Raw genomic sequence first — 23,870 nt, 5'->3', positions numbered from 1 at the left:
GGAGAATTAAATTTCACTTCACTTCAGATTCAATTTGCAGAGGCCCCACCCCATACCCAGGAAAGTTGCGGCAATTTCAAATCCATGTGTTCAGAGAGATTGCATTGTGTCCCCTCAAGTGACTGACAGCTAGTGAGGCAGCGCAGGGCTGTGTTGCTGCAGCAACAATAACCTTCGCTTCATCTTCGTTCCACTGCATTCAGTCAACGCCACTGTTCAAGAAGTGCTTTTTTTTTCCGTGAAAGTCATAGTAATCATAAGCTCAAATGATTCTGATCATTCATAATTCAACTGTGAGAAGGAGGACTGGAAACCTTTCCACAGCAGAACCAAGCACACTCAGTGTGTGTTCTCCGGAAGGGCTTTTATGCTGTTTAGAAACCACAATACGTTACACAGACCTGACTGTATGATGAGACGTGAAGAGGAAAATCAGTTCGAGCAGACAATACTACAGGTCTGTCAGACTGGATGTTCACCACAGGACCAGCAGTGTCCTCATACAAAACTCATAAATAAGATTAATAACAGCTATAATCTCCCCATTCAGTCCTGTTCACAGATGGTGGTTTTGTGAAAACTTCAAATTCAGGGACATAAAAAGCCAGTTTCTTTAATAATTTGATTAATCACATCACATTTGGAATTCACACACATCTGAAGCCATCTGGGGCTCAGGGTTTAGTTTGTAGACAGGAGAAACCAAGCCACAGCCACCCCGGGTGCAACCTGTGGTGCATCACATCACACAGTGCATTTTCCTAAATTAACTTCAAATTACCGCAAATGAGCTGAAATACAGAAAACCTGAAGCCAGAGAGGAGTACTGGCGTGTGAAGCCTCAGGGGCCCCACAGGGACCCAACTAGAGCTGCTATGGTTAGTCATTCAATCAATAGTATATACTGTAGCATATACCAAAAACTGTGTCAGTATCGTGCTACCATTGTCCTCGCAGCAGGCTGGTCTCATTTATTTAGCTTTACAGTCCATGTCTTGCTGTGATGACAACAATGTTGTGAACTTGCTGCCTCACACTGCATCGCTCTAACCCAGCATTTAAGCTGTGAACCTGCCTTTTCTTTTACTTTACTTCTCTGCCACTAAGTGTATTTCCTTGCCCCTGCTTTTATGTCCATTTTCAATTTGCGACAAAGAAAAAAAAAAAAAAGTGTAATTTGGCTCCAGACGTCTGTGATCAGGCTCATCGTCTTCCAGCAGAGACTAAGCCAGTGTTCTGTCTTTGTTAAAAACTGTTTCTTACATCATGTCTTGTCTGCAGTGAACTGCTTCATCTTCTCTCTTGTGTCTCTTCTCCCTCTGTGTGAATGGGATTCTTGAGTCTGGCCTCTTCTGTGTATGTGGAGTCTGTTCTCTTCTCAGGACCGAGGTTTTGTGGCACAGGTCCCACCAGTGATTGGCGGGGCACCTGGAAGTTGCTTAACATCTTCACTGGTCCATATTTTACATTTAAGTTTGCACTTATATACAAACTTAGGTTATTTACCAAAAAATGTCATTTTATTACTGCTACTTCTGTCTACTGTGTCCACTATCGTTTCTGTTTCTGTTCACCCTCTCCACTGTTACTCTTCTTGAGGTTTTTTTCCTCTTTTTTTTTTTTTTAGTTTGTCCTTATCGGAATTAAGACTCGCAGGTGTTGTATGGGATTTGTGATTTGGGTCAACATAAATAAAATTGACTTGACTCGTCTATTCAGGTCTGAGTGTAGCAGATAAAATGGGTCTGTAGGAAAGCTCCCTGGCTCTCTCTCCGTTTCCTTTCTACACAAGAAGCACTGGAGCTATCTAATATGCCACTGTAATCACCGTGATAAAGTGAACATAACCAGCTATGCTAATGAGGTCATTCATTTAGCTAATTAATGCACTAATTAGGAAGTCTTTCATTGTCTGAACATAACTTATTGGTGGTATTTAGATGAGCTCTATAACCGCAAGTACAAAGGAGTGACTGTAGATTCAGGGAAATTAGTGTTTCTTCATTAAAACCTGATGCAGAACGTGGACCTAGAATCCTTGTGGGTAAAAAAAAAAAATGAAAAGAAAACATGGCATGGACTCAGATGTGATCAGGATAAAACACTGAGCAAAAATTGTTCAGGGAATTGCTTCTCTCTGTAGAAATGATGATTGGGTGTAGTGAGCTCCCCTGGCCTCGCTGTCCCAGCAGCCTGCCATTTGTCTGGCTGAGAGGCAGCTGCTACGTAAAACCGAAAACTCTCCACACCAGAGACGAACAGCCTGAGGGCACAGGGTACTTCACTGGAGCACAGTGAGAAAGTCAACACCTGTGGAAGAGTCACTAAATACAGGTTACCTCCAATCACACAAACCAATACATTACACACAGCATCAAACTATAATAGAATTAATCAGTGTTCCCAGTCCCCAGAGGCTGAATCCATTTTAGTTTTTTTAATGAAATTTCTCAGTAACTGTTGGATGGATTGGCATGAAATTTGGTACATTCCAGTTCCAATTCCTAAAATACAAAAAAAGAAGTCACAGTAGTTTGACTTTATAGGACATCTAACTGTTTTTATAAGAGAGGAAGTGTGTCCTCATCCTGTCCTCCACTCTGCCTCTGACACTCAGCCTCCTCCAGTAGGCTCAGACCCAAGCCACTACAAAGACCCAAGATAAGCAGTTCATTGAAAGATTGGGATTGTAGGATATCCTTCAGGCCAAAGGCAGTCAACAATCAAACGCTGCTTTGATGGTACAGAGAGACTGGAAGGATCTGAAGGGAGGGAGGGGCTGCTGAACAGCCTTTGGGTGAGTGCAGGCTGCTGAAGGCCTCAGATGGCAAAGAGCTACAGTGGGTGGCAAACTCACACATCTTAGATAATCTTCCCAAAGCACAATGCAAGTGTCTTCAGTCTGGAAAAAAAAAAAAACGCCTCCTGAATTTGTGGCATGAAGTGCAGAGCTCTGAATCTTACAGTGAATCTGCAGTGGAACAGCACGGTGAGATGAGCTCAGGTGCTTCCTCAGATTTCTCTTTGAACATTAAGAAAATCAGTGCCATCCAAATCTGGGTCTGGGACGGAAGATAAATATGTCTGCTAACGCTCCTACACGTCTTTCTATATAATTTTCCACATTTTCCACTGCAGTGACTCACAACTTAAATAGGTTTACAGTTCCTTCATTTTCACAAAATGTGCCTTGGAATTTAGTCTCGCCAACGTATTTTATTTCAATATTTTAAATCCTGTGATCAAAGTGGTAAACACTGATGTCAAGGATTTAAAGGACAACTCTCGTTTAGTTTAACTAACCATTGTTCTATAGGTTATGATAACATCGTACTTGCCAATTTAATTCCTGAGATCTGTCAACACTGCTACAGCAAAGTCTGACGTGTTGAGTCAGACGATCAGACAGGCTGTAAAAAAACAGTTTATCCAGATAATCGAAACCACTTTATCTGGAGGTCAAAGTGAAAACGAACACTTTGACCTCCCGTAACAAGAACAAACTCCAATGAAACCCATTTAGCATAAAGGACTGGAGTTCATCTCCATTATTATTCATAAACGTAGTTTATATAGCGCTCACTTTTTTCTTCTGAAAACCTACACACTTTGCTCTCTTCCAAATGTTTTTCTAACCTCGGGGTTTGTCTGTCTGATCATCCGATTGTTTGTGTTTCTTGAGTTTTTAGAGACGTTACAATGATCCCAGATGTCAGCAGTTAACTTGATGAGTATCATGAGGGATAAGAATGATGGCCAAAACTACAAAAATGAGATCAGAGCTGCAGAGTGCACCAGCCTAAAGCAAAAAAAAAACAAAAAAAACAAAAAAAGAGTTACCCAACACCCTGAAAAACAACCTCTCATCTTGTAGAAGTGTACTGCAGAGACAGGCTGTGTCAGTGCACGATGCATACTGCTGGGCGTAGTTACTGGTGCAACAGTAAACACTTAGGACTACACACATTAATAATTCTGGGTGTAGTCACAAATGAAACAGAGGGAAGTGAAACAAGGTACATTTTTAATTTGTTGACAAAAAGAGTATTGTATACTTTTTGTATACTGTATTGTATATATGCAGTTCAAATGATGCAGTCTGTGTATGTGCGAGAGGTGACAGATGTTATTGCAGCTATAAACACTTGTAATGTTGTCTCACCATCATGTGAGAACATTGGAGTGTTAGCATACACATTAGGTACAATGCTCACAGAAATGTGGCTCTGAGGCCACATTCTGAAGTCCACATTATCTGTCACGCCCCGAACATGGCTAACTACATGAACATTTTGTTTTTCGTAACAATTAAATATGGTGGTACCATCGGTACCCTGACAGAAAAAAAGTTCATGTCAGTTGGTTAAACAGATCCATCTTATGGATCCATCATCACATTTGTTCTAAAAGTGTGGGAAACTCTTAAAAGACACAAAATAAAACGTCTCACTTGATTCATGTGAATACGTATGATTAATTATTAATTACATATACACTGTTGCCCATAAAGTTGGAATAATTTTGTTTTCAGACACATTCCTCTTTTTATTCCTATTTATACACATCAGTAATCACATTGGAAGAGACTGATCAATAAAGATATACACTTTATCTATCAAGAATAAATCACATTGTCACAATCATTTCATGAGAAGAGGTAAATATATATTTTATTCCAACTTTATGGGCGATAGTGCATATCCTTATTTGTACTTATGTCAGGTAAACACACTAGACATCATCCGTTAGACACAAGAAGCTGCTGTAGGATCAGCAAAGTCCACGAAAAGCCTCAGGGCAGAGATTAGTCTTTGCCTTGTATGACTGTGAGCAGCAGCAGACTAAGTGCTAGGCATCCAAATGATTTAGGTGTTTTTCCCGTGACCTCGATGATAACCTATTCCCACACGCAGGAAGCAATCCTTGCATGTGACCTGAAGCTATTTCGCTGGAGGGGACCCAGCAGTCTCCCTGCTGTCTGCAGGACTGCAGTCAGCGTGCCTCATATCACCGAGAGCCAACATGACAGATTCAGGGGACCTGAGGTAGCACTGATTAAAGCAAACAGATTCAGTCGCCGGTAAATCCTGCATTCCGACAAGCCACCGGCGTTCCACCAGGCCTGTGTTGTGACTGGCAAGCAGGGAGCAACGTATCACAACAAATCAATCAGTCCACCGTCGTGCCAGCAGAGACACACAACAAAACAAAAGTATCATAAAGTTGTGTCTGCACTCCTACAAAGGAGTTTACTCTAAGCCTGAGGGGATTGAAGAGCAGACACTCCTGCTGCTGCTGCTGCTGCTGCTGCTGCCGATCGACAGACACTGAACGACAGTGACAAATGTGTTCAGTCAAGTATGTGACAGTGTCATATTAGTACATGTCTGCTCTGCCACTAATTGAAAGAAGAAAACAATTATTAAGCCAACAGTATAGTCACGTCTGCTGTTCTGACCATCTGGGACAAGATGAATAACGCTCACAACTAAACTGTGTGTGTAAAATGCATATGCCATGTGTACGTACGCAGCTTGCATATCAATCCTTTGTCTCCTCCATCAATCTTAAAATTACACCTGTCAGTTACACGAATGGTGAAGGAGAAGTGCAGTTTCACAGACTGTCTTGACTCTGTTGTCAAGGGGGTAAGGGGGGGGTATGATGGCCACATAAGTAACAGGAACTTGCAGTACAGACATGCCAAAGTAAGAGCGCCACCTAGGTTCTAACTTAGTAAATGCACCGAGGAGCTCATTGATGAACATCTACTTCAGCACTGTTAATCAATTTCCGTAGGACACAGTTCTCGATGTCTCCACTGAGTTTAATCAGGATGGCTCTAAGACAATCAGAGTTATGGCCAATGTCCTGCTGAGTTTGCCCTTTGCAAAGTTTTTCTGATTGAAGGCGGCCATGTTTTTGACTGATCTTGCCCATTTATAATAGAATTGTGCATCTCAGGCTCACAGGACTATATGCTGAATTGGGTGTTGATGAAGTTGAAATCAAAAATATTGCTGTTCTTTCACCGTGAGTCCATATGATTTGAAATTTAGATATAATACACTGACACACATTATTAATAAACTGGCAGAAACAGTAGGTTTCTACTCCTTCTGGGTTAGAACCCAATAGTTAAATGTTTCCTCTTTCAAAAGACAATAAAAACTTGTAGTAAGCTACAGAGAAGCAGAAGCAAAACCCTGTTTCTCTGCAGAACACCCTGAGGGGGAGAGACATCAGTCTCACAATCAAGCACCAGAGCTGACCAATGACCAGAAGCAGATTTGTGTCATGGTACATTTCATGTCCAATGTTGCTGTTTCAGAAACAAAAAATTGAACTTTTTCTCAGAATAAATCTTCAGGACAACGCACAGGCTTTGGAGCCAAACAACCAAAAATGACTGAAAGCTAATGAGGATCAACAACATGTAAAACTGCACGAATTGCAAAAGTAGTGAATGGAAATTTTTAATTATCCCAGGAAGGAAACCTGCTTGTTAGAGCCACGGAGTTTATGAAAGCAGTTGATTGTTTTGCATTGAAACTGCAGGAATAAACATCAGTTTGAAGGTCAGACTGTTCACATGGTTACTGTAAATAATACTGCTAATGTTAAAGGTGTTTAGAGTTTCAATTTGAGAATCACTGACAGCTGATAGAGGAGCAGATATGCTTATAATATCTGCTCAATTAAATAGGCACGCAGAGACTTTTTCCATGATCTTGTGTAGCTGATAAATAACCCTGTATTGACACAGTGTGTCAGGAGTGAAGCTTTTCCTGTTTACACTGCAGTCATCTCTAACATTGGATTCTGCATTAATGTAGCACATCTGGCATATATCCAGGGTCTGCTATACTCTGAGGAAAGAGCAGGATTTTCATGCATAATATACAAAATGCTGATGTTACAAATAAAACAGCCTGAATGAAAAGTGCCAGTGCCTTTTAAGGGCAACTTGCAGGTTATTTATTTTATTTTTTTGTTGCAAAATCAAGACTTAACTTGTTTTGACCATTTGATAAAGTGACTTCAGTTTGCTAACATCAGGACCCTGAGGTCTAGCTACAGAACTTGGTGACTTGACATGATTTTCATGCAGGGTTCTAAGGTTTTGGGAAATAATGCAGGTCATATAGTCACAGATGCACCTACAGCCAGTGCTGCAGTGCCAGTGAACAAGAGGATTTGTCTCCACTGTCTCTTCAACTACATCTGACCTTCACAGTGTTCCCTTCCATCATTTATCAGACAGTGTAAATTTACTCTTATGCATTTGCTGTAAGTGTCTATAGCAAACACATTTGTCCATTCAGTTTACATAATGGAGGGAAAAACAGTCAGTATAAAGCTGCGCAGTCATAACAATAATCAGTAATTTAATAATAATAGCAACCAACATTATGATCCTTGTAAAGGCAGTTCTCATGGACTGTATTAGTTGGTACAGGTGTACCTAAAGTGGCCATTGAATGATGTTACACAATCACATAAGCTCAATCTCTTTTTATCTTCGCTGTCCAGGATAAAGAAGAATGTTTTCAACAGAGATCAGAGATCCAAGGAAAACATGGTTTGAGGTAGAAAGTCTGACGCACAGCACTGAGTTTTTTGAGGTGCAACACACGCAAGAACAAATGTATGCGTACAAAATCTCTGCACACAATATTCACATAAGTCTTCTCATGATTAAAGGACTAAAGTGTTGTGGTTACCATGTTGGTGCAGGAAGGGATGCGTCCAGAAGAACATTTTGTTTCTGTTCTGAAATAAGTGAAGGGAAAGGAAAGGGAGAGAGAAACTGTGAAGGCCTGACACCACTATGAACTGAGAGATGTGAACTGAGAGGACAAGTGGCAGAGCATAGTGAGCCATGTTCAGGAAGTCCATGAACACAGCACTCCTGTGCACACCCACCTCTGGAGGGAGAAGCACTGAAGCATTGTTGGCTGGAACCAGGTACAGCGTACAGTCTACAGCATGGGGATGAAAATATGTGTGGTCCAATATTCAGCGTGCTGCTTGGTGCTCGGTTTATTTTGGTTCCAGTGCTCTCCGGCCATTAAATATTCTGGTGGTAAATGCTCGTACTCATCAGTATAAAACCCAGAGCGTGTTAAGAGGTGCTTGTGCTGTTATTTTATAAATGGGATGCAACACACCAGAATTTGTTGAATTAAATCACAAGCAATTCTGCAGGGGAAACATGAAAAAAGAGTTAAATTCTCCAGCTCCTTCATGTATAAATCATATTTTATGTCTACTGTCTCAGCCCAACAGCCTTTTTCCATATATATATGTATATATATAAAGAGAGAGAGAGTGTGTTAGATCACATTACTTTTACTTTTAACAAATTTTCTATATCCTTTGCATGTATTCACATCTGTAAAACTTGTGAACTGCACAACCTGATTTCTCTGCAGGCTTTTCTCGGGCAGCCCTGCATTTCATTTCAGCCATAATGACAGTGGAGAGGCTGCTTGAGTCAGTGATGGTGAGGTGTGTTATGTGGTTCACTACCCAAGGTTCCACAAAGGTGTCTGAGTAGTCTGCCCTGTCGAGGAGAAGCCACCGTATGGTTCGCAGTTGCAGTCAGTCCCTGTGTGTTATTTATTACGTGAGTCAGAGCAGAGTCAACTGTAATATCACTGAATTTAATCTAAACATTTTTTTTTTCTTTTCCCTACAATATGCATCAGCTCTGATGGAGCGCCTGAGAGAGGTCTGCTCCAGGTCACAACTCTCTACGAGACAGCAGTGCTGTCTTATCCTCCGCTGCACCTACTCCTTCTTTCCACATCCTGCCAAAACATCACAGGGGGATGAAGCACTTGGTCGTGTTCCCAGTTTTCAGGTTGAGATTATTCTAAGCCAACACAAAGTCAGATCAATTCTGTAATTTATATTCATATCACCCTGCAAGGTTACATATTCAATCACACTTGTTTGTTTTTGAGTTTCCTCAAAAACCTTGTGAGAGATTTTGATAACTGGACAATTAGGCCATGGGCCAAGGGCCAAGTGAGAAGGTTTTTGTTCTCAATATTTCAAGATATAAACAAATCAGGTGACGAATCAAAGGAAAATACAGACATGCCTCCACACAGGGCATGGAGGGTCACTGAAGGGCCGGATGAGAAGGAAAACAATGTGAATCTCCTGATGCTAGACTATCATATGAACTCCTACTGGAGACAGCTCAGCACAGGGCGTGTGGTTTCAGGTGAGACGGTGAAATACAACCCAGGCCAGGATCCTGTTTCACCAAATTCGCAACTAATACATCCCTGAGTTTAAAGACTTATCAAACGCCAAAACACTGCACAGTATTTGATCAAACCCTGAGACAGGGTTTTACAGCTCTGGGAACTGATCGTGGCAGCAGTTGTTTTACCCTCTGTGCTAATGATCGCCTGCTGAACAGCACAATTAGAACTTTTTACCAAGAATGTGCTCTTATTGGTATTTGATTGACCAACACAGTGAGTTGCCATTTGATGTCATGTTGTGTTGCAGCAAAACTTCGACAAGTTTAACTTTGTGGCTTCACAACACGACATTTTCTCTCTCTCCCCCCCCCCCCTCCCCCCCCCACCAAGGCCCTCTGCATCAGCTGCATTTACACAGTCGGACTGTCCAACTCTCTCTTCCCTTAAAGGTCAGCACTGTCAAGGTGGCTCGATATAGAGAGCTGAAGTCATGATATCATGTCCGGGCTAGTCTCTGCTCCCCTAACGTCTGTGACTCAGTGCGATCTCTCATTCAGCTTTTCTTCCATCTCGGAGCGTGTTTCCGTGGTGTACTGTCCATAATCTCAGAAGAAAAAAAACAAAACAATCTACAGCAGTCCATATATGAAATAGAAAACTTTGCAAATTTATAACAAAGTTAAAAAAACACTTTGTGAGTACACGAAAAAAGTCCATGAAAAAACTACCAGTGCAGGTATTAACATCACTGTAACTTAGTTTTGTCTGGATCTATAAACCTCTAAATGCTATAAAACACTTTTTAAACTTATTTTTCAGCAAAGGTGAAATGTCATGAAAAAGAACTAACCCACAGGGTGACTGAAGAAAAGCTTCAGGGTACATTTTGCCATCACCGTGATTTGGACAACAACAGTCAGAGCTCAGAATGTTGCCTACATTTCCCTCGACCCTCTGTGATGACTTTATCCCTGCACTGAGGGAAATCTCACTGTGTGTGATTGCCCTCCCCGAGAGCAGGAAGCTGGTATTTAGCCGCAGGGCAGCAGAAGAGAAAGTACAGCTGCAGTCTAGGGAGCTGAAAGTGAATCTCTGATGATGTTAGCGTCATAGAAAGATAGTAAGCATGGCAGAATTAGGAACAGCGAGGGGCAGTGGATGAAAAAGATGAATTAGGAGACACGTTCCACGACTAACAAAGAGAACAGAGTATTAGCTTGTGACTGGAATACTAGTTATTTTGGAATGTGTGTAATTGAATGAAGTGTGGTACCTGTACAGCAGTGCGTAAAGGAGTCGCTCTATGATCACATATGTGTTTGTAGGTGTTATGTTTTGTAATTTGTGCTTAATTCATGCAGCAAATCTCACGTTCAGTGTATTATTCATATACGACACACCAAAACTATTAGAACTATATATGTGTAGACTAAAGCTGGAACGAAGACACACCTATCCACATCCTATACACGCACTTATATAACAACACTAAACAGTCACTCTGTTATATCATATGAAAGTTTGCTCTCACAGTATTTTTGTATCCAGTATCATTTCACTTGATTAACACAATCTGTGTCTTTATCCTCAGGCTCACATTTTCTTTTTTCAGATTTTCACTGAGAAATACTCAGATATATAAAAGACTTGTTTAAACAGCTGAAAGAGGACAATGATCATAGCCACTCACAGGTAACCAAGTCCTCCTGCAACCGTTCACCTCTGAAAACCCTTTCATTGTACAAAATGAAAAGAGAAATAGGAAGGAGCTGCTCTTCAAGTGTAACAAGAAACAATTCAACTTCTTAATACACTGTCTGCAAGTTAAATCTACGCTATTGCACTGACTCTAAATGCTTTATCATCTACTACAATTTGGACTTCCATATTTATCCACTGCTTGAGAAATGCTACTTTAAGAAGAGACCTGACACCAAATGTCCCCGCAGCCCCAAGATGACAACTTTATGAGGCTTACAGCCTGTGATAGTCTTCCCAAAGCCCTGCTGGGGGAATTTAGCCGTGGGACAGGGAAAGCCTCCCTGTGGTGTCAGAATGCAGCCTCACAGAAATACACACGACAGTGAGTGACAGTGGCATCTTCGCTAAATGTTAGACTCCGTGTTGCACGCATGGTGTGAAATGTGAACAGGTGCAGCCATGCGGCCTCCCGTCGTGACAAAGGCAGTATACAGGTAGGCACAGACTGGAAGATGGATCGAGAACTTGTGCAAACACACACAGATTCACAAAGGCACACGTAAGCACAAAGTGCACACACATATCTCCTTACATGCTCCTTATAGGATGAGATGTGTATGCATGAATGGCTGAATTAGCAGCTTGTGCTTTACTGCATTTGGGATTTAGAAGAGGTGTGTGTGTGTGTGTTCGTGTGTAAAGTGACAGGGTGGATCCTGACCACTGTAAACACAGTCCCCTTCTCTAATGGACCGCTGTGCTTGCAGCTCTCACAGGACCATCACAGAGCTCAGGAGCCTGCCTTGCATTTCCACTCTGCACTTACGGACTCATTATGTGTTTAACACGGACGACAAAAAAAGCTGAATCTATTTTAAACAGCAGAACCGATTGGATGAGTATTCTGGTAATGCAGTTCAACATGTCATTCGACCACGACGTAAAACTCTGAATTCAAATATGGAGCAAACTTTACTGATGTTTAATTTCTGGTAGAGGAGAAACTACAGCAGTCTGCGTTTATTACTGTAAAGAGCAACATCACTGCTGGTGTTTTGATGAAAATGTATATCACTGAGTCACATTTTTGTCATTGAATGCAATTTTTGATGTGCAATTTGAATTTTGGATGTTTTCTGAGCTCGGTCAACATCTGTCACCAGCTACAGTTTCAGATAATATCAGTGCCAAACTATGCTTTTTTGTGAAGGACTCATTCCTCCCAATAGCTTATAGGCAAACAACAGCTGACTCCAGTAATATCAATTAGCCTTTGATCATGTTGTGTTAATGTTAGCTTACTTTATAAGCGTCTGCCACTGATTAATAACTCTGTTGATTTTTTCTCCTAAGAAATGAGATTTAAGTCGCTGCAACATCCTGCTTATCTGTGCAACAGGTCGAGCTGATAAATCAGCTTATTTAGTTTTAGGAGCACTGTCTGCTTCATGTGTCTTTTTTTTACTTAATGGTGGAAACTGATTTGCTGCAGAAAATCATCATAAACTTATTACTAATATTTACTTACTTTCTGTTAATCACTGATGTACTAATATTTTTTGTTGTAGCTTTTAGTGACAAAATTACCGCTCCTCTATTCCAAAAAAAAAAAGAAGAAGAAGAAGAAGAAAATGTGTCTTTGGCAGCCTTTGACACATCCTGATGATGGTTAACTTGCAGGTGCACATTAGTCAGAGTGAGGAAAGACAATCTGAACTGAAAGTAAGAGAAGCAAATGAGACTTTGGCTAAATTTGTGATAACTACTGGAGATGAGACAAATAATGCAAAAGCAACTGAGGAATGGTGGTATCAGTGTTGTGTCAGCTGCATCCACAAAGCCTTTTGGGTAAATACAATGCATATTTTACAAAGATAATACTTGTGTAGAGATACAAAACGCATTTGCAGAGCCAAAACGCCAAAAGGCTGATTGTGTGGCTCCTACTGATAAATTTCACATAATGTTCCATCCAAGATCGAATCTTGCAAACCAAAAACTATGGTGTTGTTTGTGTCTGTGCATACAATTAAAAATGTAAAAAAAGAAAACAACACTAGCAGTTGGGAATTTCCTGACACTTAAAAAAAAAAATCTTTGAGCAATACTTTACATAACAAGAAGAAAGTTTCCAATTTAGGCCCAAATAAAAGATAACTGTCTTAATATTAAATGAAAGTTTATCCCATGTGTTTGCATCTAAATTAACAGTCAGATTTAAATCTGATTAAATAACTATTCCCACAACAGGGAGCTGTGTTTTTTTTTTTTTTTGTTTGTTTTTTAATGAGCCTCTAATGGCGCAAGAGCTGAGTTTCAAGGTTGTCACGGTCAGCGTTTCCTGCACAAACATTGAGCTTATTGTGTCATTTCTCACCCTCGTGTGAATCGCCTTATATAACAGTATGTCATGAATGAACACCCAGCCGCCGCTGCTTCCACACATCATTTCAGCCAAATGAGTTTCATTCCAACAAGGTGCTAACAGTTATGAGCTATGTCCCTGGAAAAATCAACCCGCACAGAGTCAACAGAGCTGCTTTCTAATGTGGTCTCAGAGCAACAGAGACACAGGCTCCTGTTTGATTCCGTCTTGGCGTTGTGTCTCTTACACTTACAGTACAGCTCTGTGAGGGTTCGTTATGAGTAATAATCACAGTGTAGGCTTCCTGGCTGATGGAAGTGATACCAATGTGACAAAGAGCTCGATCCATCCTCTCTTATTCTTATGAAGAGAATTTCTGTCACTCTTGCGATGCTCTGACTCAGTCTGATCCGTATCTCTGTGGACTTTTAGTACTTTTCCAGAACTCAGCAGCCTTTTTAGGAACTCAGGAGCTTTACCTGCATTTCAACCAGAGGAACCATGGTCTGAATTTGGCTCCTTTACTGTAGCTCATGGTGCCAAAAGGCTACCCACTCAGGGGACAGTATTTTTCCAATGGTCCAGGAAGCTCTGTGCTGGAATTTGCAGCGCTGAACTTTACTAAACGCGCAAACACAAGCTTCACACAGTGAAAAAGTACTAGCTGCCACTAGAATCAATGTCAGGATGAGCAACAAATATTTCATTTAACATTTATTGATCCTGATACACCTCACTGATGAGAACAAGAATACTTTCCTTTGAATTTGAGTTGGTGTGAGAGTGCAGATTCAGGCAAGGGAGGGGAGATCTTTAACATTCACAGGAACAGACGTCACTCTTGATTTAATATAAAACCCCTTTCACTGTGGGCATGATCCAGCAGTTTGTATTGTCCACCTGAGTCCGTGTTTTGCTTCTTCCCTTGCTTTCCATCTAAATTGCATTATTTTGTATTATACTCAGGTACCTCAGAGCACAGAGCCAAAAAAAGGATTGATTTCTCTTTACAAACGTTGCTGTGTACCTGTGTGTTACAGTGTCACTGCAGCCTGAACTGACTGATGCTCGGATGTTTACAGTGATGGTATTCTTCACGCAACGATACACAGGCTCCATAGGCAGACTGTGACATCCACATCAGATATCACACCACTGCCATGCATCTTTGATGACACACCAGACACGCAACTTACACTGTGTGACACACATACACATACACATACACGTACACACACACGCACACGCACACGCACACGCACACGCACACGCACAGCCTTAGAAGTCCACACTCCGCCCTGCACACTCCTCCTCTTCAGCAGACTGTCAACATGGATCAACTTGCATTGACTCATAAAGAGACTACTAAAAATAAGACTTGTACTTGTCAGCATAGAAACAAACAATGCAGAACACAGATCCAAACACAACGTTGCATGTGAGGAGACAAGATAGATAAGCAAGCACAAATTGTGTCCACGAATCCATTTTGTGTCTTAGAAATAATTATTCTCGTGCTCTTAAGTCGTGTGTATCTCTCATCTAAGCAGCCCTGCAGCGCTCAGATGAACGGCTGTAAACAAACGTGTTAAAATATGCACTGTGTCATGACCTGAATCCCTTCTTCACTGAGCCTCTGCCTCAGCATAGCCAGCAGTGTAACACGGCCCCAGCCAGAGGGGCCACCTGATACCTTCACCACAGCCAGGACTCCTCATTGCTGCTTCGCTAACTGGCTGGAAAATCCACCCTAAAACTGAATTTGGACATAACTTAACCATAACACATAACTTTTTATTTCAAAATGCCTTTTTGTACAAAAGTCTGTTTTATTTTATAATGTTTTCCCCCAGTGAGCAGAAGTCAGCTGGGGGAAAAGAGACTGAGGATATGTGACTGGCTGAAAATGTCATTAGTAAAAATGTCACAATGAAAACAAACAAAACTCCAATACAAAACAGAATGTTCCTTCGATCTTTAACGTTACATATCTTACACTATTGATCCAAAGGAGTATTATTTCATTATTATTTAATACTTAACACTTTGGGTCTCCATAGCTCTCTGATCTTACTCTGATCAGTTCAGGATTTTGAGAGCCAAGACTCTGAGTCCGAGGTCATGAAGTGACACAACGAAGGACTAATGGACTGAATTATGACAACACCACTGTATTTTTAGAAGTACAGAAACGTTTAGTGCTTGAGAGTATTATTAATATGCTCATATAACACTCATTCAGACATTACGAACCCTCTGAGTCAGCCTTCAGTTCAATGCCAGTGAAAGTACTGTCACCAAAAAAGTTTGGTTTTTTTTGTTTTTTTTTAAATCCAAATACTGCTTATATTTTCTCTGTCCACTCTGCATCGAATTATCCTCATTCAAACCTGAGTTTCAGCTCTGCAGTCTGGTCTTTTTGTATCGGTGACAAAGCATAAACACATAAACACATCAGCCCCTGGCTGATAATATAATCTGGCACCAGCTCCGAGGACCGAATGGAGTGTGGGAGAGGAGTGTGCCAAGCACTCCGAAGGCTAAATTTACTCACCCGCTGTAACCCCGGAGCCTATGCAGATTCTATTAGCACGTCTGAACAGTTCAGTACACCATCAGTCTGCCATTCTCCATGTTAATGATGAGTGTGCTTTGTATTATACCAACATCTCTCTGCACAAAGACGAGCTGCACTTCCAGCAGTTAGGAGGATTCAAAGTGCTGCATCAGAAAACGCTGATGTTAGTGTAAACCAGCACAAACAGGTGTGAGGAAAAGTTTACGCCTTCTTAGTTTTGCATCTCATTCTGTCCCACACTGACGTTTATAGATAATGTCTTCTGTTCATCTTTTCCCACAAGAAGCTGATGCTGAATCACTGTGAAAACACTGCTTTAAAATTCCAGTCCAGTTTGGAAACACTGCCCCCTGTTGTAAGGTGACACTCTGACCTAACAGCTGGCTTTTTACCAGCCATTACAGAGACGCTGGTGTTGTTTTCACCTTGTGAGTCTCTGTATGTGTGTGTGTGTGTGTGTGTGTGTGCCATCATGGCAAAATGTGGCCCTGGAGACACCTACTGTGGCGGGACACAGAGGTGATGGGTGTGGTCCGACCCATGAGTGCTGGGTACTCTTGGGTCAGAAGGTCATCGTGCTGACTGGCATCACAGCTAATGTGATCCAATCGCAATGTGGCCTCTAGTTTTTTGTGCCCTGTCATCACCCGAGCAACTAACACACAACAGCAGAAAGAGTAGAAGTGTTTAAAAGAATGAACTCGTTGGCTCAATCAGTCTGTGTGGACAACGTTCATTAGTTAAAATTTACAAATTATTTCCATCATAAAATTCAGGCTCATTCGGAAATTTAAATTAATTAGGACCAGAGGTTTGTTAAATAAGTACATGAAAGGTAAAAATCACTCAAAGCCGTGCTGCTGACGGGTTGATCAATACAAAGTTCATTCATTTGCATAAATTAAAAATACTCTGTATATAATTACTGCTCAAGCATTACATGTTGAATTCTGCGCAGCACCTTCTTGTGTTCATATTACGGGGGAACAGTCTTATCTTTTTCTGCACTAAGAAAAACCCCTGATCAACAGCATTAATTGAGCCTCTCTGATTAGCTGCATGTTCTCCACCAGCTTATTTGAAACTGAAAATTAATCCTGGATCAACAGTCTTTCTCAGAGATGTTTGATAAGTGACGGCCCTTATCTTTCCAGGGGATGGGCGTTCTCTAGCTGTCTATCAGTTATTAGAGGAGAGAGCGCTTCTGTGTTAATCATCTCAGTGCCTCCACAGAGCGCGCATTTCACCCTAAATCCTGCATTCAGTTAGTGGATCGTGTACTGTCCCATTTAGCTGAGGATAAAGGAAGAGTTTGTCCCATTTTTAATGTGTTGACTCACTGATGTACAGCTCGGAGGAGGATAATTAAAACGTGGAGCGCCCAGACGGAGTAGTATTAGTCCTGAATGTGTATCACTGAAGCTTTTCATCAATGAACACAACTGTCCTCTCCTATTGTAAATAAACAGACCAACACGACTGCTGCTTGGTGTCCTGAAGAAAACGTTACGCAATGTAAACGTCACAATCTGACTGAGCTCTGGCCTGAATGTTGCTGTTAGACAAACGACCTAATCTGATTTCTGAATTTAGGTTGGACTTTAAGAGTTGGCCAGAGGGGGCTGTAAATGGGGCGACGATACAAATACAAATAGTGCATTAAAATGGGACACTAACTGTCAGTGGACTTGATGCTGTACTCACTTTGAACACCACTCAAAATCCTGATTTAGAATCACGATGAACCAATTATCACAGTCCATAACCCTGAAAACCAACAACAATAACAACAACAACGACTCAATGTGTCTGTGAACGCTTTAAATCAAAAAATAGAGAACAAGCTTTTTAACTCCAGACATTGTACTTCCTTTTCAACACCCGGTGCATATAATACCCACAATGCCACTTGGGTGCTGAAAGCTTGGCTAGAAGCAGCCTCAAGCCTCTGTCCTCAAGCAGAGATGAGGAGTGAGCTTCACAGGTCTGATGTTTGACCTTCTGCATGCAGACAGATGTGTGTGTGTGGAGCTCAGGCTGTTTTCACATTAATCCGCTAAAGGAGGAAAGTTTCTCAGTGTTGTCACCGTAAAGTTTCAGACCTGTGAGTAAGAGCATGATTTGTTTCATCACAAGTTGTCAGGATGTCAGTGGCCATTGTTCAGCACGTGTGATGTGGAAATTTGAAGCCTCAGGGTCACATACACAGAGAAAAGGAGAAGGAGTTTTATGGAAAAACCATCTCACAAAGCTCATTACTAATATGATGCCAGCAGAGAACATTGAATGTAAGGCAGTGAATGCTCACAGGGGCTGTGACTGATGGCTTTTTTCCCCAATATCTAATCATCTGTTGATTGTTTGTTTGTTTAATAGTTTAATGTTTGAACATTTTAAATGTCAGAAAACAAAACAGCGGAAAACGCACACCACAACAGTCTTAAACATATTCAAATTGCCGTGATTTAACACTGAGAAAAGCAGTAAAAACTCCCTAAGAACAGAAATATTAGTTGTTGTTTTTTTGCTTGATGATGTTTTTCAAGATGAATCAATTATTAAAATTGTCGTCAATTGATTTTCTGTCTTTCTACGAACTGATTAATGGACTAATGTTCAAAGGATTCTTTTTTTTTCTAAAGAAACAAGAAAAAAACCTGTATTATGTATAATATTCCTTTAGGGAGCTCAGGTTAAGATGGTGGTGATGTGCAGTAAGTTTATAGTAAATTAAAATTGATCCCACTTTTCTCTGGAGGCTGGTTCAGACCATATAAATCTCTCTTATAATCTAATTTTTTTTCCAGGTGGTGACTGTCACCAGATGAACACCATGCTGTGCTCACCTTTGATGTGCTCGTTGACGACGCTCTCCAGCCGGTCCAGCCTCTCGATAATCCTCAGGGTTTCCCCTTTACTGTCCTCCTCCAACTTTCTCTCCGCCTCGCCGCCGCTCTCCGCAACTTTGGGACCGCTGTTGGCCACATAGTTGGTGATCCAGCCGACGTACAGCAGGCACACAATGTTGGTCATGCCGCTCAGGATCACGCATGTCGACACCAAAGTTTTAGTTCTCCTTGTGCACAGCATCGCGACAATCCCTCCATGGGCTTTTTGTTCCCGACGCGCTCAGGCAGGTGAACTGAGGAGGAGACTCACTCGAGAAATGTGTACAAATGAGTCAACAGCGATGCGATGCTGTGGATTCACTTCGCGTCCGCGCTCTCAGGTCCCAGGTTGAGGCATTGTTAAATTCCTCCGGGAGACTTTGACTGTTTTAAACCTGCTGGAATAATAATATTTCTGACGGTAACACTAAGAAGGAGAGTCCCCGCTGAGCAGCCGGCGAATCAAGCTGCTCTCCGCCGCTGCAAAAGCTGTTACACTCGGCTCAGAACAGCCGCCCCCTCCGCCTGCCTTTAGTCCTCAAACAGCCCAATAGGAGAGGAGGAGGCGGGATCTGCTCACCTCTGCCGCCCCCCCTCACAGCTGGACTGCACGGGAGAGGGGTGGAGGGAAGGCGGGAAATGCAAGGAGGCTGAAGCGTATCGACCCGAACAGTGATGGATGGGCGGGGTGAGTTCATGAACAGGTGCGTTTATGCAAAGGCCGGATAGTCTTGGGCGTGTGCGCGCGTGCGTAAACGTGTTTGCGGAGCTTTAACCAGGTGTACCACGGTTGTTGTTTTTTTTTTTTTTTTTAACCTTTATGCTATGTATAAAAAAAACTATAGTGTGTTACAGTTATTAAATCAGTGAACTGCTACAGAGAGAACGAAATTTTATTTCTGCATGTAACAAAAAACATTTTGTACTCCGAAAAAAGACGCTTGGAATAACATTTAAAAAACGAACGAGCTAAAATAAAAGTACATTTAAATGAAATACTCATTATTTATTTTCCAAAGTCACGGGGAGCCACAGCAGAGGGATGAAAGAGCCAGTTTCATCATGTTGAGAGCTGCAAACATGCAGCTAAGAAGTGATAGTTGATACCATGGATGTTTGTGTTTTGAAGGATTTCATTTACTTACTTGTGCTAAGCAGATGAAGCCACATTGGAAACATCCATTCAGAGTCAGTCTCATCTGACAGAGTGTGAAAACGTAGCTCAGAAAACTTTCATCTCCAGCACAAATAAAGAAATGTCAGAGGAGTGAATGAAGATTGAAAGGATGTTTGGCTGCCCTTTCATCTTTGCAAGTTAACCTTAGCTAAATAGAAATAGTAATTTAACCCACTGTGCCACTCAAAGGTTACCGGCAGCTTCCAGCAACTTTTAAGGTGGAGTGTTTTCTTGCATGTTTCACATTAGTGGTGACTGGCTCTTCAAGCACTTAAAAATGTATATGAATTTCAACCAGATTATGCAAATGGAAAACGTTCTATTTCCTCACATGGGGAAAAAAAGTGGTGGAGCATCGTTTTAGTACGCTCCGACAGGACCACACCTATGGCTGGAATGCTCAGTAAACAGGACACACCATTTTATGTTTGCCATAACTTTAGTGTGAGGTAGGTCCACTTGTTTTGGGCATTTTGGTGGCTATGTGAAAATTAGGTTTCCATTCACATATTTATTCACTATTAATATATTATTGTGAGAGACTGGGGGAGGTTGTTGCAGTTTCCTTTCATCCAAACAAAGCATCCATAACACTGGGCAGCTTCTTTCTCTTAGAAAAAGGGAACTCCAGTTCTCAGCCACATCATTTTCATACAGTCCCTAAGCATATTCGTGTGTATATTGTACAGTAAATAAAAAGTATGCCTTCCTGACTTTGTTGCTAGCAGGTGGTTTGTCCAAGAGCCTCTCATCTGCATCCCTTCCCCGCCTCGTTGATTTTTTTATGAACACACACACTCATTCACGCCGGCCACCAAGGATGCCTACCTGAGAGCTAAAGTAACTTCAGAGCTTCACACCATCAACAGATGGATCTTGCAGTTAGAGCCTCTAGGCTGCCGCTTTCATCTTTGTCTTTCATCCACGGCTTCGCCAATCACACACACACACACTCGCACGATGCTGATGCTGAATCGAAAACTCTCCATTCACCCAAGATCACTCTGGCAGATTCAGCCGACTCGCCTAGGCTATAAATAATGCATTAGATCTGAAATATTAAGGCTCTCTGCTCTATGCTGCTTTCAATCTTGTCTGACTGACTGTCTGTCCATCTGTCAGTCTGTCTGTTTCGCTTCCATCTTTCTTCTCCCTCATTTTGGCCAAAAAAGGAAGCAAAACAGTCATTGATTTTTCAGAGCATCCAGCGTGGGAAGACACATTATTTTAAAACCCTCTAAAGAGGCTCGATCATTGTCATCCTTTAACGCATACGCACAGTTGCTGAAGTAAACCTGATGAGCAGCTTCAAGGCAATCATCCGGGGCATTAACGCCAGATTTTTCTGGGCCCAGTTCTATCAAAAATACTTAATTCATACTAAAATCCAATGTGACAGCCTGTTCACACATGTGGACTCAAAGGGCAGACTCTGTCTCACGTCCTAAGGGCCTGAAAATTGCAGTTGTTTTTAACATCAAAGGTGCCCTTTAATGTAAACCAACAAAAGTTATATTTTTTATTCGCTGTTTCTCACCAGAATCCATTGTGTGTATGACTGAGGCCTATTAAACATGAATGCATTTCGCTCCTCGTAAAACATTTGCAAAGCTGAACTTTGAAAGAATTTGAAACCTTCATTGTTTACATGCACGTTACTTTGATTGGTCTAATTCTGAAATATTGCCGAGTCATCACCATAACGGTTGCTTGGAAAACGGCTAATTATCTGAGCTACGCATCCTCATCAGAAAAGTTTCCACCTGCACTCTCACACAGCAGTGTACCTGTCTTTACTCTCTCTCTATCCAACATAGAAGGATTAACGAGTTTGCTTCCTCAGGCCTTTGAGAATCTGTAGGTCACAATGCTCTGTTTCTCTTCTCCACCACTCTGTTCATACTTATGATTAAATGTACCATTTCTATCCAACTCTAAGTAATTATCTTTATTGAATACAGATCAGAACAAGTACAGGAACATCACAGTGTCCTTGAGCTTATATTTCTTTCTCCATTACCACCAACTGTTTGATGATAGTCGACCTTCATCAGAACTGTGTATCACGTTACCCAAGATACCAAGAAAACCAAGGACCCTCTCTTAATCACGTGGTACCTGTGCACTACAAATACTCCACAGTGTGCCTTTAAACCTGTAATTTCTGATTGGGCAATTATCATCTGCTGTTGCTGTTATACCACTGAACAACAAAGTTGTCCATTTCCAGTTGGAGTTGAAAACAACTGTTTTAAGAGGGAATTATATAAACTCAACTGATCTGCACATTGTCACATCACTCGTGTGCATCAGAAGACATTTGCATGAAGTTGTACCTTTCTGGACCACCACAGCTGTCGGCTCTGGCTCACTAACGTGTCACACGTTACAGTCAGAAAACACCAACACAGACCAGACAAAGTCAGCTCTACTCTGCTCTACACACATGACTTCACAATATACCAAACACTACATACATGCCAGATGCAATAGTGCAAAAATTCTTATTACATTCGCTCATACTGTTTCAATATAAGAAGTATTGTTCTTATAATAGTCAACAATCATGAAGATGTTTTTTTTCTCTGAACAATTGTAAGAATAAGAGTATGATGCATTTTCCATTCAAAGCCGTCAGGGTGCATCTCTATCAGCTGTTACCGCTGAAACTCTGGGCACACGTCAAACTGATCAGACTGATCAAAGCATCTGTCTCTGAGTCTGACAAATGTTTGCACTGTTCATCCTGCAGCTTTAAACACACACCAAACAGTGAGCAGTTTATTCCTGCAGTTTCAGAGCAGAAACCAGCTCACAGCCTTCATAAAATCCAGAGCTGAGACCACATCACTGGAGCTAACAGCCAATTCTGCTCTCCGAGCAAACAGTTTTCCTTCTTGGGGTAATGAACATTTTCCACTAATGGATTTTGTGTTTGTGCCGTTTAAGGCACAAAGACAACTCTTCATGTCATTTCCATTCGCTCTCTACCCCTCGTGTGCGTTCGTAAGGTTTAAACCTTATGGCACGTTCCTGTGCCCTGTGAAGGAGACTGGTGCTGTGTCAGCTGTAATGCAGGCATTGCACTGGACCTTTGCGGTACAGAGGGAGCTGAGCCGGAAGACAAAGCTTTCGATTTACCAGTCGATTTGTGTTCCAGCCCTCACCTACGGTCATGAGCTTTTGGTAGTGACCGAAAGAATGAGATCACGAAATTGAAAGGCCGAAAAGATTTCCTCCATAAGGTGGCTGGGCTCAGCCTTAGAGATAGGGTAAGGAGCTCAGAGGGAGCTCGGAGTGGAGCTGCTTCTCTTCCACATTGAAAGCTGAGGTGGTTTGGACATCTGATCAGGATGTTTCCTCTGTGCCTTCCTTTGAAGGTTTTCCAGCCACATCCAACTGGTAGGAGGCCCCAGGATCGACCCAGAATACGCTGAAGAGCCTACATATCTGCTCTGGTCTGGGAACGCCTCGGGGTCCCTCAGAAGGAACTGGAAAACATTGCTGAGGAGAGGGACGTCTGGACTCCCTTGCGTAACCTGCTGCTGCTGTGAACCAACTGTATGTCTGCGTGCGTGGGAGTGGTAACCACTCACAATCATCACAGTTCCCCTGGGAAATGGATGCACAGATGTATTCAGCTCCACTTAATATGTAAAACTAATTCAAACAAAATGGAGGAAAAGCTGATCATCACAGTCAACGACATACTGACTCTTTGTGATAGGATAGGAATTAAGAAAAAAAAACAATGCATGGGAAACATATTGCTAATGTGGCTGTATAGTGGCAACGGGGAAGATAAGAAAATAACTGCCTTGTTGGAGCTGAGCATGTTAATTATTGGTTTTACTCTAAACACACCTGCAAGCTTCAGGCTCATGGGGAAAGAAAGAGCCTGTCACAATTATAGATGTACTTACAGAGGGCGTCCTTGAAA

The 23,870-nt window shown here is 41.7% G+C and overlaps 1 protein-coding gene across 2 annotated transcripts in view; it reads right to left on the bottom strand.

The window, feature by feature from the left end:
• The window catches only part of LOC121182562 (polypeptide N-acetylgalactosaminyltransferase 18-like), a 116,132-nt gene extending 96,917 nt beyond the window's left edge, over window positions 1–19,215 (bottom strand). For both annotated transcript variants that reach the window (XM_041039142.1, XM_041039143.1), the window contains exon 1: window positions 18,712–19,215. In XM_041039142.1, the coding sequence (XP_040895076.1) occupies window positions 18,712–18,955 (244 nt within the window). In that variant the 5' untranslated portion in view covers window positions 18,956–19,215. The remainder of the gene's footprint in view (window positions 1–18,711) is intronic.
• Between the last annotated feature and the right edge of the window lie 4,655 nt (window positions 19,216–23,870).

Source organism: Toxotes jaculatrix, chromosome 5 (genome assembly GCF_017976425.1).
Source record: "Toxotes jaculatrix isolate fToxJac2 chromosome 5, fToxJac2.pri, whole genome shotgun sequence".
NCBI classification, from domain to species: domain Eukaryota; kingdom Metazoa; phylum Chordata; class Actinopteri; family Toxotidae; genus Toxotes; species Toxotes jaculatrix.
This window is presented reverse-complemented; position numbering and strand designations above follow the sequence as displayed.